General features: G+C 43.7%; 2 protein-coding genes across 9 annotated transcripts; one reads left to right on the top strand and one right to left on the bottom strand.

Annotated features, from left to right (window-relative positions):
• The first annotated feature begins 168 nt into the window (after positions 1 to 168).
• RHCE (Rh blood group CcEe antigens) lies at positions 169 to 11823 on the top strand. Of its 7 annotated transcripts, none has more exons than XM_063356188.1 (13): positions 176 to 581; positions 1076 to 1225; positions 2377 to 2451; positions 2678 to 2821; positions 4049 to 4235; positions 4462 to 4612; positions 5065 to 5206; positions 7878 to 8038; positions 8334 to 8471; positions 8709 to 8839; positions 9745 to 9824; positions 10965 to 11038; positions 11643 to 11823. In XM_063356188.1, exons 4-13 carry the CDS (start codon positions 2689 to 2691, stop codon positions 11667 to 11669), a joined length of 1224 nt encoding a protein of 407 aa, XP_063212258.1. In that variant the 5' UTR covers positions 176 to 581; positions 1076 to 1225; positions 2377 to 2451; positions 2678 to 2688; the 3' UTR covers positions 11670 to 11823. The 7 variants fall into 7 exon arrangements, with proteins under 7 accessions (XP_063212260.1, XP_063212259.1, XP_063212258.1 ...); XM_063356184.1 differs by having other exon boundaries at positions 176 to 616; XM_063356187.1 differs by having other exon boundaries at positions 176 to 654.
• A 700-nt stretch (positions 11824 to 12523) lies between these two features.
• On the bottom strand, positions 12524 to 17496 carry TMEM50A (transmembrane protein 50A). 2 transcript variants are annotated; one of them, XM_063356195.1, is made up of 7 exons: positions 17358 to 17496; positions 16769 to 16872; positions 16251 to 16363; positions 15782 to 15849; positions 15489 to 15581; positions 14134 to 14194; positions 12524 to 13843 (listed from the first exon to the last, which is right to left on the bottom strand). In XM_063356195.1, exons 2-7 carry the CDS (start codon positions 16859 to 16861, stop codon positions 13798 to 13800), a joined length of 474 nt encoding a protein of 157 aa, XP_063212265.1. In that variant the 5' UTR covers positions 16862 to 16872; positions 17358 to 17496; the 3' UTR covers positions 12524 to 13797. The 2 variants fall into 2 exon arrangements, with proteins under 2 accessions (XP_063212265.1, XP_063212266.1); XM_063356196.1 differs by lacking the exon at positions 17358 to 17496 and adding an exon at positions 16992 to 17344.
• Positions 17497 to 17593: the final 97 nt, after the last annotated feature.

Here is a 17593-nt window from a genome sequence, read left to right as displayed (position 1 = left end):
CGGGGACACTCGGCCTCTCTTTCCCCGATCGGCCCAAAGACGGACGGTGGCTGGAGATGGGCCAATCAGAGGCCGTGAGGGGAGACGGCCTTCGGCCAATGGAAGGCTAGTCCCTAAGGGAGGCCTGCTGGGAGGGGCGGGTGTTCAGCCAATGGGAGGCGAGGGGCGGGGCGAGGCCGTCCCGCCGCTGCCGCCGCCCGGGGCTGCCTAGTCACGGCCGGGCACCGCCCCCTCCCTGTGTGGCCGCCGGTTCGAGGCCCGGGGCCGCGCTTTGGGCCTCCTCACACGGGGGCCGCTCCGCAGAGCGCCCGCCCCAAGGCCTTTAACCCACTTTGGACCGTGGAAACCGTGAGGAAACCGATGGTGGCCTCCGAACCTGAGGGGAGGCCGGCCCCGGCCCCACAGCCCGCCCTTTGGCTGACAGGAGGGTGGTGGCAGCCAGGGCAGGCCGCGCCTCTCCGTCATCCCTCGTCTTCTCTGGCCTCGCCCGGGGCTGGGCTGGGTGCCACGGGCCTGCCTCGCCTCTCTGGGGGATAACGGGCCTCCCCGAGCAAGGGTCACGCTGAGCCTGCAGAGTGTGGGTGCGGATATGGCGTTAAAACAGGCGCGGAGGAATGTATGTGAGGCGGCTGGTCCCCAAGGCTGTGTCGATGGGTCCGTTCGGCTGGCAGCGGAGCTCTGATTTGAAAGTTATTTTGTATTTCACCTGTTCTGAGATCACTGTCTGTCTGGGAGGGAGTTTAAGCTGGAAATCTGAGTATCAGCACTTAGAGTGTAGCATGTCATCCTGAGGGAAAAACTTGGGTAAATTCCTAGCTTTTGGTGTATTTTCGCTGAGTGTTAATGCCGACAGGGGATTTGGTAACGAGTGTCAGAAGAATTGTGTTCGTTTGAACAGGGCGAAATGGTGGGAAGGGTTCTGGGTCGTTCTTACCCCGAGTACGAGTCCTAAGGGTTTGTCTTGCAGGGAACAGATGAAAACTAATTAGATACATTGCATTTATATATCACACAAAGACGCTGCGTCAGTTAGATAAATCTGTTTCTAAGTTGCTGTTACCTTTCTCTTATCTAGAGAAAATTTACCAGGCGTTCTGGTTCTGGCTGAATTACCCCCATGATCACAGAATTCCCGTGAGAAGGAGCAGAATGTAGGTCTGGCTGAAGTCAGGGCAGCGCTCTGTACGTCTGGGAAAGTCCTTTAAATGTTGTTTCTGAAATGAGGGTAAGGATTCTTAACTTACTGTTTTATTAGGCCTAAGTAAAAGCTGTTAAAGCAATTTGAGAACTGCACGTGAGGAAGGTGCAATTTATCACCACAAATGCAAACCTTTCTCAGATGGCTTGAAAAACGCTATTGTGCCATATGCCTGGGTTTGCGGGAGCAATGTCCTAAAATATAAGTGAACTGGAATTTTTCTGCATTTGTGTTTGTCTGGTACATATTTCTGTCACCAGTAGGTGGCTTTCTACCCATTTGTATGCGCTGTTACCATCTCAAACCCCAGCATGCAACTCAGCACTCAGTTTGAAGTAGCCGTAAAGTAGAAAGTCTGAGCTTTAATTACTGTACTTTAATCTTCTGGACTACCTGAACAAAGAAGGGTTCAGTTTACCAAAAGTAGGGTGAATACCGAGAAGACAGTTATGTTCATATTATGGATTCATAAATTGTCCTCAACAACCATATAATCTTATCTAACAAGTTATGATGTCTGTTCATAGGGATACACTGAACATAGTTAGCTTCCACCGTATAGCCCTGCTCCTGTGCATGAAATGCTCGCTCTAATGGCTCCTGCTTTATAAAAAACAATAACAACAAATAAAAAAAGCTTGTGTCTTACTAAAATGCTCTGAACCCATAAGGCCATGGTTACCTCGTAGCCACAATGTGGTAATAGAAGTTGATACACTTCTGGATGAACGTTGGATCTGAATTAAAGAAAGAACCAGAAGGGTGTAGGTCTGTGGTTTCATTCTCAATTAAAAGCCTGCAGCTTCCTGGCCTGGGGATTAACCAAGGTCTTCCAGAGTGTTCACTGTAGCTGTTTCCAGAGCCATGCTCTAAGCAATAGACTAATCTCACAAGTAGCGTGGGAAATGCTGCACCACATCTGTGCGTCCAGAGAATCTTGATTCTCTGGCGTTGTGTTGTATTCATCACATATGAGGGGGTTTGTTGTGGGACATGGGTGTAGAGCTATTGCCTAACCAGCCCGAGAATCGCATTGAGAATCTCACAGGACCTTCCCCAACCTTTTCATGAAGAGTCTTGAGTTTAGGAAGGATAAGAGCAATGTAAATAAATAATGATTTTGCATAAACTTCAACGCCCTACTTATGAGTCGGTCTTCTTCGTTGCTTGCCGTTTAGCTGATACGCAAGGCTCAACAGCAGCTGAAGTGGTGTGTGGATGGTATCCTGGCGCATTACAGTAGTGACAGCTTGGTACGTCTGCGTTCATGAGTACTTTTTGAGTTCAGTCTATGTCAGTTGCGGTAAGTTTGGGCCCCTGACATGGCACAGATAAGGAACTGTTCCTTGCTGACGTGTCTTGGGCTTTTTATCTCTCTGAGTTTTTATTCCTGCCCCCCCACACCTCCATTTCTATTGGCTTGAGGTTACTGGAGTATTTTTATAGAAAAAAATATTAATGTGTTTGTGTTTAATGTAGTCTAGTGCACGATGTCTTCTAATTACCGCAACTTCCGAAACAACGTGCCATGGCTAATCCTTTTTCTGGAAGCTGTCTTCATCGTCCTCTTTTACTTTTTGTTCTCACATGGTGATGAATCCAGATCAACGGTCTCCTACGCCGGTAAGATTGGCAGCCTTGCTGTGAATGGAAGGGTTAATGTGTGCTTTTGTTTTGCAGTGCAGTAGAGATGGGATTCGGCAATTTTGTGTATTTGTTAGTGAGAAGTAGAATGTTTTACCGCCCTTTTAAGTACCCTACCTTGCCATGTATGGTGTGCATTTATTTATATCAAAACAAAGACAGTGAAAGAAGACATAAGTGGTGGTCTGTTCTCTGCTGCCTGTTTGTGGTAATCTTGACTCTTACGAACGTAACAAACTTTTGACGGCAGGCACTGCTCCGTGTTAAGTGCCGAACTCTGTGAGGTCTTGGCATACAAAGATGTTGTGCTAAAAAGTAAGAATTCAGGATGGCAGTATTTTCCATTTGAATGCTTGATGTAAATAAATGAAGTTAATACAGTGGAATTAAGGGTTTAAATATATTCTGGAGATGTATTTTGTGCATCGATCAAAGCAATGTGTTAGCAGATTATGCTACGGCCATAGTGTGCAATGTATTTACAGTGTTGTGCGAATATGAGCTGATTAATCGTCATGACATTCTTGTATTCCTCTCCCTGTTTTATAGCTCGAAAAATGAGATCTGCTTAGTGGCAGTTTGATATTTTCCTGTGCGTAGAGGCCAGCACAACCATACGAGGGTATGACCGTTAGCATGTCCCAGGGGACGCTTCCAGGCCTAGAGATCCAAGAGCTTGTACCTTGAACAGCCTCTGCCTTTTCTGAAACGGGGCTGGTAACCATATTGAACTACTTGTACTGCTATTTCTGTTCCCGTTCCTTCTACCCAGATGAGGACATCATAGGGGTTTCTCTTTGTAACTCATGTCTTCCCTTAATGCCCTCAAGGAATGAATCAGCACTAGTTCGCAGTAACTCTTCCTGAAAAGTCCAACTTAAGCTCTTTAAATTCACCTCAGGAAAAATGAATATCCAAATTCCATTGATTAAATGTACTTCATTGCCGTCCTGATTTTTGACCCCTCAACCCCCATCCTATGGCATCCATTCTGATCCCTTTGTAAAATTAAATTCAGCGTCAAGAATATTGTTTTTCTGATTACTTACAAGCTCTGGAATTCTTTACAAGTACTAAATAATAATGGCACCTGAATTTTATCTGAAGTCTACTTAGTTAATTGTGATTTTTTAAATTTATTTTTTAACCAGAAATCCAGTTTGCATTAATAATGTCACTGCTGTCTTGGTCTTTTCTGTCATGCAGCTTTTCAAGATGTCAACCACATGGTAATTTTTGGATTTGGCTTTTTCCTGACATTTCTGAAAAGATATGGGTTTAGCAGCACTGGATTCAACCTCCTGATCGTCGTACTTGGTGTCCAATGCTCTGTGCTGATAGAAAATTTATTTTATTTCCTTCTTGAAATACCACATGAAGATGGTCTGAAAAGGTAATTAGTTCGTGTTAGAATTGGAATAATCTAGAACTGCTGATTGCTGTTTGTGGAGGGTAATGCCCGGTTATGTGAACCTATTTGCAAATTAGCACAGTCGTATTTGCAGGCATTTTATAAGGCTTTGGGGTTTTAAGTACATTTTACTGTCTGGCATTCTTCCTTTATTGGCGCTGGTGTGGTCCTGGTACAGATTTTTCTTTCTTTCTTTCTTTTATTGCAGAATAACAAAGGCTGCTGTGAGTATAACTGCTGTGGTCATCTCCACTGGAGCTGTTCTTGGGAAGACTAATCCTGTGCAATTAATTCTGATGACAGTTGTGGAGATAATAGTTTTCCATATGAGCAGATGGATCAACAGAATGTACCTGCAGGTACCGTAGTATGATTTCCAGGCACATCGGGGAAAACTTCACTGGGACTCTGGAATATTGCCTTTGGGTGGTTTGTTAGTGCTCTGCTGACAGCAACATCAGTGTGTTTTATCTCAGTTAGATTGTGGCTATGTTTTCATTAAGAGATGAAGTCTGACTTTGGGACTATACTTAAGGACATAGGACTCCAAGCCCTGCATACTCTATATGTCAGACCTGCATTTAACGTACAATGTAAACATGCCCCAAACTCTCCGTATATGAATTGTGTGTTTATGAGCTACATTGAACTCAGAGAAGTTAATCTCGCATTAGTAACTCGTACATAAACCGAGGGACTGTGAAAATAAATTGTTTATAGGGAGATCACATGAGCAACTGTATCAGGAACTGCACCAAAGGCTTCCTGTGGGATGAAACAAACGACAAACTTGGTTATTCTGTTGATACAGGTTCCAGATGATGTTGGCATGATGCATGTTCACCTGTTTGGAGCTTACTTTGGTCTGGCAGTCTCCTCGTGCTTCCCTGAGCCGTCACCAAGGTCTGAGAAGAATGCGAGTACCCCGAAGTCGGCTTTATTGTCAATGTTGGGTAAGGCATTTGCTTTAACGTCTCAGACAGAAGAAGAGATTGCAGTGAGAACATAAGGAATGTTTCTGGGGGCTGGCTACAGCGCACTGAAGCTTTTGCATCCAAAGCGCAGGTCTGAATGCAGCCGAGCGTAGAAAACTGCTGCTGCTGCTGCCATTTGTGGTTTCTGACAGTGAGGTGGTGAGTCTCAGCGTGTTTCCCACCAGGAATATAAGCTGCTCCTGCAACGGCTGTGGCTTAGTTTGTTTAGGTCAGTCTCAGCACAAAGGCTATGCCAGATTAACCGTTCCCTCTCCCAGCTAAATTGTCCCCTTTGGGCTTGTCTAGGTATATTGGTAAGGGACCTGCGCACCGAAGTTGAGGTCATTACTTGTATTTCAGTAGCGCTCACAGTTCCCAGCTGGAGCTAAGGCTCAGTTTTGTTTTGCAAGGTGCTGTACAGAGATATAAAAAGGCAGTCCCTGCCTAGTAATGTAAATGAAAAGATAAAAGCCTGATGAAGGGTGGGGAATATGGTACAGACAGGCACATGAGAAAGTATCTAAGCGATGATAGACTGACAGTATGGCAGTTCCATTTTTTTCTTAAAGAAGCAATTTGGCTTCTTTATGACCATGATTTCTGTTGTGTAACTGCCACGAGCCGACGTAAGATCTTTCTGCAAATGACCACAGAGTCTAATTCTTGGCCAGTCTTCGCCCAGTTGAGGGAAAGAGAAATTTAAATGCTGCTCTTTTGAGTCCCTGCAGTTCTTGCTTTGCTGGAGAATTCGAGATCAGTATTTTAATCTAACTCATCAAGACACTGTTAAGCCTTCATTATAAGTTTAGTGCAGCTTGCTACAACCAAGTGCTTGCTATTTGGAGTAATTATATTGCCATGTCTTGAATAATTCCTGAGGTAGCGTGGGTAGAAAGGAGCAACTGAGCAGGCAAGTTCCTTGTAGATCCTTTTTGCATCCTGCTTTGAGGGCTCTGTGAAGGGTGCTGAGGTCTTCACCTGTATTTGGACTCGGGTCGTGACAGTGTTATTTCCATAGCTGAGCAGATACACATAAGAAAGCCTCAGTGGAATTAGTAGATTTTTTAAATATTTTTTTTTTTTATGGCTGACCAACTACTAATCAATGGGAATAAGACTGTATTTGTATGGATCATTCCACCAGTCCTCACTGCTACCATTGGTTTTGAATTGCCAAAATGGCCTCTCCTGTCTGAGAGGCAGGGTTATCCCTGCCTTGGTGCACTGAAAGGGTGAAAATTAGCAATGGAAATTGGATTTCAAGGAGCCAAGATAAACTTGTACAAAAGCAGTAGCTGCCAGGGTTGGTAGAAGCTGGAATTAACCATTGTGCTTTGTCGTGACAATGCCCGTGTCACTTCTTAATTGACTTGAACAAGAACGCTTCCAATTTTACTGTCAGGTGAATTGCACAAGTCTCTGGTAGCTCTGTGGCGTGGAGAACAGAACATTAACTATGGAAGTTGACTGGACAGCAACAAATGACTGAACAAGGCAAAATAAACTGTTGCTTGTTTGTGTTCTCATCTGTACACTTAGAGCTATGCACAACCCCGGGAGCAGAGGCACAGGGTGCAATGTGTAGTCCAGCTTGGCTTAGTGTGAAGCCACCTACTTCCCTCTGCTGGTTGGAATTTGATCACGTATGAAAGGATGTATCCTGCCAGGCACTGAAGTTGTTTTATAGAGGCTGAGATTCCTAAATGCTGACAATTAGGGGCCAGGTCATAGAAGCAGAAGAACCTGTTTTCATTCCTATTGTCAGCGAAGCCTATGTGGTCATGACAGCGTGACACTGCAGTGATCTTACAGGAGGAAAGCGAATTGTCCTGTTGGACCCATATACTAGGGAGTAGCTATCTGGTAGATGACTCTTTTGCAAGTAACAAGAAATGTAAGCTGTGTATAGCTGAGTTGGTGAAGCACAATCACCTCAGCTCAAGCTATTGGTCTTTAGCCCTCCTCTGGAGTAATCCTAGTAGAGGTAGAGGGGATTCTGTTGTGATGGTCCAGTCTTTCCTTTTTCTCTTCAAACCCTGCCAGGAGGCAAGACAACCAGTACTAGTTGTACTGTCAGCCAAGGTAAAAGACATTCCAAAGTGTGCTTTGGTGGGGTTTTTTTTATAGTGTTTTGTACCATGTGAGCTGTTTTCTCTTCCTCCTTGGCTTGCTTTCATTCTCTCTTGCAGCTGGTTTTGAACAGTTATTCCCCAGTACCATAAAAAAGGAGCAGAAATTTTGGCCAAGGAGCAAGCCCTTGGTGCCTGTGCAGAACAGGCAGGATGCTGATTGTTGGAAATAAACAGTGGAGTTGTTCCCACTTGTGTCTGAACCTGTGTTTAAGGGAACAATAGATAGGACACAGCTGATGTTAGAGGTGTTCTTGAAAAGAGCATCCTACCTTCAGCTCTGTGAAGGATGAGGCAGATGTTGGTAGAGCTGTGCTTGACACTGCAGTGCTATGTTTCTGGGAAGGTGTTGGCACAGCAGGTAATTCTCAGGGCTGTCTGCACTGAGATGTTATCCTTTATTTAGAGTGTGGGAGTTACAGTGAATGCAAAATGTGGGCTGGAGCCCTCCAGAGGCAGCTGGTGATGGATTCACTGCGTTTTAGAGAAGGTAATGGTCGTTGCCTGTCTTTGTCTCCAAGGCACTCTCTTTCTCTGGGTGTTCTGGCCAAGCTTCAATTCTGTACTGTCTGAGGACAAAAAATGGGAAGTAACCTACAACACCTACTTTGCCCTTGCTGTGAGCGCTGTGACTGCCTTTACGTTCTCTGCTATGACCACAAAGGATGGAAAATTCAGAATGGTAAGACATGTGAGAAAATCCCTGCATATATTTTTGTTACTCTCAGTAATGCACTGAAAGTATAATAGCTATTAAGCAAAAGCAAGTCCAGGTTTTCAGCCTTACAGTCATCATTAGCCTCACAAGCTGAAACTTAGAAATTATGTTCTTAGATTGTAATTTACAGTATACAGAAGCCCAGATTCACCCTAAAGAGATCTCACTTGCATGAGAATAGCAATCTATGATATTGGGCTGCTATAAGATAAGTGATGACTGAATTCTGACTCCATGGTTTTGTCGTCCTATTTCACAGGCTCACATCCACAGTGCAGTACTAGCCGGTGGGGTCGCTGTTGGTTACGCAGCAAACAGAATCCGGTATCCTTGGATCGCGATGATTTTGGGTCTGCTTGCCAGCGTGATAACTGTATTGGGATCTTACTGCTTACAGGTAGTACTCAAAATCTGAAATTGTTTTTGTATAAGCTGTACAAACTTCTTCAGTGTAGGATACCTCAAGGGAAACCTCTCTTTCAAAGGGATTAAACCTCGGAAACCTGAAGTCTTTTGAGCGGAATGCAGGATTGCAGCTTGCAAGACCAAAGTTCATTTTCTCTGTCTGTGATAGACAGCACGCTGTTGTCAGCTTGTGTTTCTGTGTATCAATTAAACCTTTTCTTCTTCCCAGAGATGCCTGAATCCTGCTCTCGAGATTCATGATTCCTCTGGAGTTCATTTCACTTTTGGCTTCCCTGCTGTCCTTGGAGCTCTTGCCCAGGTCGTGCTCTTAGTAGCAGAAAATGGGACTTTTTTAACAAGGTGCATAAATTCTTGCTATTAAGTAATAAGTAATGATTATTGTAGTATGCCTTGAGAAGAGTTCTCGTACATACAGAACACCTGAACAGCACCACAGGTAAATCATTTTATACTAGATAACCTAAGATAATCTCTGAAATCCCAAAAAGTCAGTAAAGAAGACTTTCAGAGTTGAGCAGACTTTGGATCAAAACTTCAATATTAGCTTTTGGTCCTGTTTTCTGTCTTTCTTTTTATTTGATATTAAATACAGCGGACATAGGAGATGAAGGCTGGGGATGTGCATCCTTCCAAGACTTAGTTTGGCTTTTGTGATGTGGTTTGGGGAGCTTTGTGTGCTAATACAGGGAGGGCAGAAAGCAGCATTTCTCTTCGAATGAGGCTTTAACTCGGAGTCAGGGGCAAGAATGCCGGTTTGGACTGAAGCCAGTCTGGACACTGAAATGGAAAATATACTTGGGGAGATATATCGAAAAGCTGAAAGGCTCGGGTAAGGTTATTCTCTATAGGTTGTTTTGATCTGGCACTGGCATCTCATTTTTGCGAATCAAGCTCGTGTCCTGTCATACGAAGTTGTCTGATTTCTCTCAGTTTAGGCAGGGATGAATCACAGTGCAGTATAAGGGCTTTGCACTTCTCGTCGTGTTCTTATTGAAACAAACAAATTTAATGAAGTTTTGGTACCACAATGACGGTGTCTAAGGGCAAAAGATGTCCTCTGAAGTCTGTACTAGGCTTCTGATAGGATCTCTTAAAACATCTAACCGCAGCTGCAGAGAGGTTTGAGAATAACAGAATTTTTGAGAGAGGTTTTCACGTAAAATGCCGTGTAGATACAGATTCATTCACAGTCTTAATGCTAAATTCAGCAACTTTAAAGGTGAAACACCTGTTTTGCTTTTCAGTCTGGGTTATTCGGTCATGTTTCACATCGGTGCCTTCTGCGTGACCATCAGCATGGCCTTGATAACGGGTCTTATTACAGGTCAGTATTAAAAACCACATTTCGGTAATATCTTCCTCATTTCCTCAGGGCAAGGGGTATGTCATCGTATTACACCCGCCATCATGTCACTGCGACCCTTTGCAGAAAGAGGGGCTCTGGTTTAACTGGGGCTCTGAAGTGTGTCTCTATGGGTAAATTATTTGTAGAAGTCATCATGGGAAACAGGAGCGCCAGGGACTCTTCAGAGCCAGTCTTTTGAAGAAGAGATGTATTCAACGTAAAGAACCCAGTAGCACCATTCTTTCAGCGGTGAAGTTTATTTTAACAGAGGCTTAACAGCTGCCTTCAAATTTCAGCCAGGAGATGTGTGAGGGTGGAAAATATTTTCACATTTGGGTAATGTCTTAGTGACAGAAAAATGCTATCGAGAGCTTGTCACTTTTTAGGCCCGTTGGTACAAATCTGCAACGTTTCAGTAACATCGGTAGCTCGCTTGCATCAGCCGAGCACGAGGCCTTTGATCGCTGGTGGTTTGGGATCATCGGGGCTCATGTGTTTCCCATGTGACATTCTGGTTTGTGGCAGCTGCTGGTTTTCTATAGCTGTTAATTCTGTCTTGAATAGAAGATAAAAGGCAGACAAAAATTGCTGTGAAGTACACTCTAAAATGATTTTTTTTTTGCGCTTTAATTGATCTGAAACCTTTGCGTTACCTTAAGCGTAATTAAGAAACTGAGGCAATCAAGCAGATTTTTAAAAAACATTCAGCTAAAATAATCAAACATTCAGTATTTAACCAATGGTTTAAAAATCCAGGTGTTTCCATCTGAAGTACCAAGCTAACAGTGCTGATAAGCCCGAGTGCTTTAAACACACAGGCGTTTTTCATGCAAGACATCAGTAATTTTTGATGTCTTTTTAGAATCCGGCAGGCTGTTTGATGGGGTTTTACCTAGAGTAATTCATTTGTAATAACACAAGCCTTGATCCTGGCAAGCTTCTCTTTGCTTTTAAGGTCAGCTTGAGTCGAGGGGCTCTGCTGAAGCATTTCGTTCTGAATTTGTATTTTGATCTACGTTACGTGTGGTCGCGTGTTACTGAGAAACCTCCGGTTACACACAGTCTTCCCCTTTCCCTGATGTATATATTTATGTTGGATATCTGTGTTTTTACAAATAGGTTTAATCTTAAACCTCAAACTGTTCAAGACCACCCCTGTAACAAAGTACTTTGAAGACCAGTTTTACTGGGAGGTGAGTTTCAGTGTAAAATTAACTGTGTGGGAGTATATATTTAGCACCTTGTTGACCTCGATGAAGAACTTTAGGTATTTGAATTTAAAACAAAAAGTGGCTAATTCCATTTCACGGAACATTTTAGATACCCCGTTTGAAATGCACAAACTGTTCCCACGGTTGATTCAGAGCCTGAACATTACAAATGTGTGTCGTGTTCAGCGAGGATTGTCAGCGCTGTTGGTGGGGCTGAATCTGGGGCTAAATCTGAAATGGTGGTGTTTGTTGAAACACATCGTTTTAGGTGCTCAGACACGCTCTGGGCCTGGCAGCCCTGGCCTCCGGGCTTCGTACGCAGCGTCTAAGAGAGGGATTTTTAGAAGCCAGGGAGTGGAATGAAAGATGCTTTTTATGGCCGTGGTGGGTACAGAGCGGCTGCACAGTCTGGTGCACAAACACCGGCCTTGGGCACCTCTAGCTGCCAAGTGTGATGCTGTATCTGAATTACCGAAAAAACAAATGGATAAAAATAAGCTTCTAATAAGGTTTTTCATTGCCATTTTTGTGTGTGTGATGATTTGATGCATAAAATGTTCTGATACAAGAATGTTTGTCTTCGCAGTTTCCCCATTTGGCCGTCGGATTTTGAGTGGAGGATCCCAGATGACAGATGTGACCAAGATAAGCTTTTCCCGTTTGCCACTAGAGAAAACGAACAGCTGTGATGGGTCGAAAGAGCACTTAAAGGTCAATTCTCAGGCTCCAAAAAAGCCAACCCAATGGACACTCACAAAATTAGTAATGAACTGTTTTAGTTATTCTTGAAAGATACAGCGTATAAATTCACAGCTGCAAACTTAGAATGAATTTAGCTTTTCCGCTCTCATGGGCTTACCTGACGTACTTTTTTTGTAGGATATGTGCAAAGAAGTTGGCTGCATTCATTGCTGTAATGGCTTATCAATCAAAATGCTTGGAAACTTTAAACTATTTCTAGCTCCCAAGTTTAAAAGCCGAAATATGTATTTTGAAGTATAATTTTTCAAGGAGTACATACTCATTGGTATCTAGCGAAGCATTAAAGTACTTGTTTTTAAGCTAAATTAATTCTGTTGAAGGCCTTGTTAAGCAAGGATTTTATGAGTGAGCTGGATCAGGGCCAGAACTCCGCATCTCGCCAGACTGAACTCTCTTGAGTTATCCGACTGTTTAAAGAAAAATCTGTAATTATTTGGCTCGGGCCCGCTATTTGGATGTTTGAAATTGTTCTGCTTGTGAATGGTGCCCCTGAAATCAGTGATGTTACTCGTCTGTATTTGGCAGCAAACCTCAGCCCAGCCTGGCCGCACAGTTGAGCTGTTTTACTCAGAGGTGGGAACTGAGGGGGCAGAGGATTCCCTGCAAACAAACCCTTGTTTTTAAATGGATTGTGATCCGCAGCATTTCTTGTTTTCAAAATAGTTGATAAAAACCTCTTTCAAAAATGCTTACATAATAAAAAAGTTGAAATTTGATTGTTTTTATTTATTCAGCACACTAGCTTAAAAATGAAGTAATGAGGAAAGATGTCACATTGAAGACAAAGCGTGAATTGTTTGATGTTTGCTGCAGTGATGCACGCTGACCTCAATTCGTTCAGCAGGGATGCGGCAAAGTGGATCACTGCGAAGTGTGAGACAGGTTTCAAGTAATGAAAAATTACTTGCAGAGGAAAGGTCAGTTTTTCTTCTTTCCAGGTCGCAGACTAGCCAGCGATCGGCTGAGTTCATCCACCAGCTGCCAGGGATGTTCAAGATGCACATTCACACTTTTGCGTTATCTCCCAGTTAACACGTACTGCCTCTATAATAGGCTCAATTTGTGTTCTCCACTTTAACTTTCCAGCAACTAACCCGAAACTTCTGCACCACAAATGACTTCTGCTGTTTTCTCACAGGAGTGCTTTTAAGGAATAGTTTTGTATTCCCTCCCTTTTCCCCACGTCTCTTATCACTGATTTTTTTGAGCAACAAGCTTAGGTGAACGTATAGGAAAGGGCAGATAACAGAAGAGCTATCTGAAGCGACCAAAATTTTCCCTGGTAGTGGCTGTTCCCTCTTCCTGGAGCCACAACTCTGATCTGAAGAGTCTCTTCCTTTGTTTTACAGCAGTTAGAAAAGAAAGCTTTGTGGATGAGTTCCTTCCCTCTAGAGCCACTATGCAATTTGTACTTGTGCCTCTACAATGTCATCCACAGCACCAGCAAGTTGTTACTCATTATTGCCATAGAATAAATTAAATATTCAGGGAGGGGGAAAAAACATCCCAAAGCAGCATTGCTCCGTATTATGCAAGAAAAGCCACACACCAGTAAGTTTTGAAATTGAAGAAATGGTTATATTGCCCAGATATAGGAAATATTTAATAAATATATGTTAAAAAGTTGGTTTAAAGCATTTTTAGTAAGTCTTGGATTGTAAATACCATCATAGAAACAGCTGGTTAAATACATCCATTTTCCACTACACTACTTGTAGCAAACATCGTATCATAAAAGTGACTTCCATTGTTACTTGTAGCAATTGCACATTTGTCAAAAACATGACAACATTTAAATCAACATACAAGAGTAAAAAAATTAATCAGAATAGAACCGGAATTTTTAGTGCTATGACTGAAGTTTGCCTTGTTTCATCTTTAGACACAATTGAAGGTCACTGTTTACAAAACGCTTTTACAAAATCTTGGGTCTGTGCAGTTAAAAACCCAGCATGGCCAACGCACTTCCACAGGCGTGTTCATTGCCACAAATCTTCCGTGCGACCAAATTTGAAGACCAGTCCTCTGTTTAAAAGAGAATAAAGGGACATGAGTACATAAGGGAGCAAATCAAATACCTAGGATTTTAAATACAGGATTTCAGGGAGCAAGTTGTAGCATTTATAAATCCAATTCCTGGTTCTGCAACGAAACCTATGCAGAGAAATCCCAGAAATCTACTGCCTTTCCCAGCAGTTTATTCCCTTTTGCCTAGTTAAAAAACAGGGCTTAAGAAAAAACAGATTACTGCAAGTTTCAGTTTTAATCATTTTAAACCAATTAGATAAAAAATAAATAGAGGAAGATAGTCTTACCCAAAAAAGATGAATGCATTCTGGAAAAACACAGCTATTCCTGGGTATACTACTGGTTTTTCTAAACAAAGAAAGAATCTCCGTGAATTTCTGAAAAGTGATTTTCAAGAATATCCCATCTCTGACATTTCAGAAACAGGAAGCTGCGCTACATTAGCAAGGATAACCAGTCTCGCTTAACGAAGAACTCGTGGAGTCTGTGCCCTGGAAGCAGTGGTAAGGAGCTGCGTTTGACAGAGGGGTCCATTACAACGTAGGATTCCTGACCAGGTACAGGGTGTAGTGACAACAAACTCTCTGTGCTGGTGCTACCGCGTGACAAATCTGCCGCAGCCAGAATGCAGACAGCCCCGTGCAGCTCACAGACCCCTTTCACTCTCTATCAAAATGGTCCCCTCCAATCTCGGTGGCTCAGTGGGGAGACGCAGACGACAAGCATAAGCCTCACCCCACTGGAAACTTAACGCAATGGCTTTTGTGCCCCCTCCTCTCCCAGTCATTTATCTTTCCAAATAAAAGAAGCCTCGCCTGTTGTCTAACCAAAAATGCGCATCTCAAACGCAGTGCTCATAAAGACTGTAATTATCATCACAGGGGACTGCACATCCTGTTTGGAATGCATGTGTGTCTAAGTATATATACCTATAGAGTCATACATAATGACAATATGCAAAATGAGAGTGCACATTAGTGGCACTATTACTCACCTAGGTTTTCCCAAAAATCCCCTGAGAATTGAGTAAGGCCAAGGCTGATGAGAATGTAAACTAAACAAAACAACCAATGTGCCCTGCCTGGTGTGAAATTCACTTCAGCTCCAGGTACACGTAGCAACTTTACATTTACTTAAACGCTCTTCCTTCCTTCTCAAAAAGAGACTAATTCCCTGCAGTTTTCATGCCTTTCTCAAGACTTGCCTTCACAAAAAGTGACTGTGGTACATGTTAAGGTATGAATTTAAACAGGCAATTTGAATTAATTTTTTCCCTTTTGCTAATTTAGCATATAGGCTTTGAGAGCAATTTGCACAAAATCAGTAATTTTTATTCTGGGAATAAGTGTTGACCCAGGGAATTATTCCCATATAACTGCAGCAGTTTAATCATATCAGTACAGTTCCCAGGTGACCAGGGCTTGTGCTTCTAATGAGGCTAGCTGGAAGTTCGTGACTTATAAGTAGATAAAATCCACCCCAATAACAGTAGATAGTGTGGAACAGTGGTGCACAGGAAACCAAAATATTAAAACTGGTCTTGCCTAGAAACTATGCAAGAGTAAGTTCCAGAATTCAATAGTCTTTTAAAATACTTAAACTTTCAAGAACAGATCAGGCCACATTCCATGCTGTATCTTACCTTTAACAACATAGCCTCCAAAAAGGATCCACATGGAAGCAATCAGAGATCCAAAAGCCATCATAAACCCAATGAACAGCCAGATCCGAGCACCTTGAAAAGATGTAGGAATGTTTTGTGTCCGAGTACAGACATGTGTGACTTACTTTCAGCATGCTTTTTGTTTCGGAGCACCTTCTGTCACACACCACAGCTTTGCACAGACACACGATGGGCACACTGGTTCTTACAACTCTTCCAAGACTTCACGGCTGCACAGATCTGTCGCTACCCCACAGCCCACCCTGCCGTACCTGTTTGGCCCAGACAGCCTTCACTGTAACTGTCCCCCCGCACTTGTCCATTAGACACCGCATTGATCCTGTACAAGCAAAACAGGGTAAAACTGGGTAAATGCAGGCAAAGCAAGAACTAAGTGTTTACAAAACAAGACAAGGAACTTCTCAGAAACCTATATAAAAAGGATGATCTTGTATTTCTTGCATTTTCTAGCATTTTTTTTTAAGAAAGGTGACAAGACTAACACTTAAAAAGCATTTCTCCAAAGATGAATATGACTTGGACCAGTATAACACAATTTTTTTTAAAAATGGTTCCTTACTATAAATATCAACAAATATAAGAAAGATATTAGAGATACTCAGATGGTAACTTGATTTGTTATTCTTAATTATATTTCCATTTAAAGACTATGCATTCTTTTATTAATTGTGTAAAATAAGTTCTAGGAGTATGTAGCTCTGATCAAGAAATCACACTTACATTAGGAATGCAATAGTGGCTATAACCCCACAAGCATGGTAGGAATGGTTGAAATCTTCCACTTTTGGGTATTTTACAGCTGCATCTATGATTATCCACCAACCTGTAAAAAACTATTAAAAAAGAAGAAAGAGCACAATAACTTAAAATATGGATGCGAGCCCTTTAATACTATATAAGATTGCTCTAGAAAAAAAAGTTAATATATGAAATCATTCTTATGGTCTCCAACACAGTCAACTGATAACATAACTAGTTTTGCCACCAACTTAGGAAAAAGGTTAAATACAAAGCCAGAGATTTACCGACTCCAACAGTTATCACACGGGTAGAAGCTGTGAAACCTAAGTAACACGTGGTTGCAAGCACCCAGCACAGATTTTGTCGTTAACTCTGCTGCTACATACAATGATGTTTCCCTGTTCTTCTTTTTGCTTCCAAATGACTAATAATTTTTAGCTCGACAGCTGACAACATCTAAAAAGCCCGAAAGCAGTGTTAAGAGAAGCTGTACGTACCAGCACTCCCGCAGCAACAGAAGCGATTGTGTTTCGTTTCTCTCCCCAGTCAACACACTCCGAGCACCTCAAGCTCTCAAGAAAACCTGACATTTTTCAGCGCTCTGAAGACACAGAGAAGAAAAAAGGACATTTCTTTCCAAGAGGAAACCCATCACGCATCGAGGGCTGGCAGGCAGCAAGGCGCATCGTGCCAGGCCGCTTAAAACTGCAACAAGACTACCTGAAAATCCCACAGCCAGGGTCCCTTCCTGAGGGACGAACAGCTGACAGAGCCTGCCCACCGACACCCACCCGGGACACGTCTGGCGAGGCGCCGGCCTCGGAGCTGAGGCCAAGACAGCTCCGGCCCCGGAGCTGAGGTGAAGACAGACAGCTCCGGCCTCACAGCTGAAGCGAAGGCACCGCCGGCCTCACAGCTCCGAGCTCTCAGAGGGGGCCCCGTCGCCCTCCCGCGCCCCAGGCCGGACGCATCCGCCGGGGCTACGGCCATCTGGGAGGGGGAGAAGGCGTCGGCCGAGCCTCCCGTCCCGCCCGGGGAGCTCCACGAGATCCGCCATCCCCGCCCCCCCGCGCCCGCCGCGTTTACCTGAGGGCGGGGAGGGACCGTTGGCCGGCGGCTCACCGGCGCGCGCAGCAGCCCCAGCCCAGCCGCCCTGCGCTGCGCACGCGCCGCGCCCCGAGACGGGGCGGCCCAAACGGCTCCTTCTGCGCATGTGCCGCGGTGCCAGGGGCCGAGGGGGGCGGTGGCTGCCAGCGCGCACGCGCGGGAAAGGCGCCGGCCCTCTGCGCACGCGCATCGGGTGCCGTTACGTAAGGGGAGGG

Source organism: Chroicocephalus ridibundus, chromosome 19, assembly GCF_963924245.1.
Source record: "Chroicocephalus ridibundus chromosome 19, bChrRid1.1, whole genome shotgun sequence".
In the NCBI taxonomy this organism is placed as follows: Eukaryota; Metazoa; Chordata; class Aves; order Charadriiformes; family Laridae; genus Chroicocephalus; species Chroicocephalus ridibundus.
This window is presented reverse-complemented; position numbering and strand designations above follow the sequence as displayed.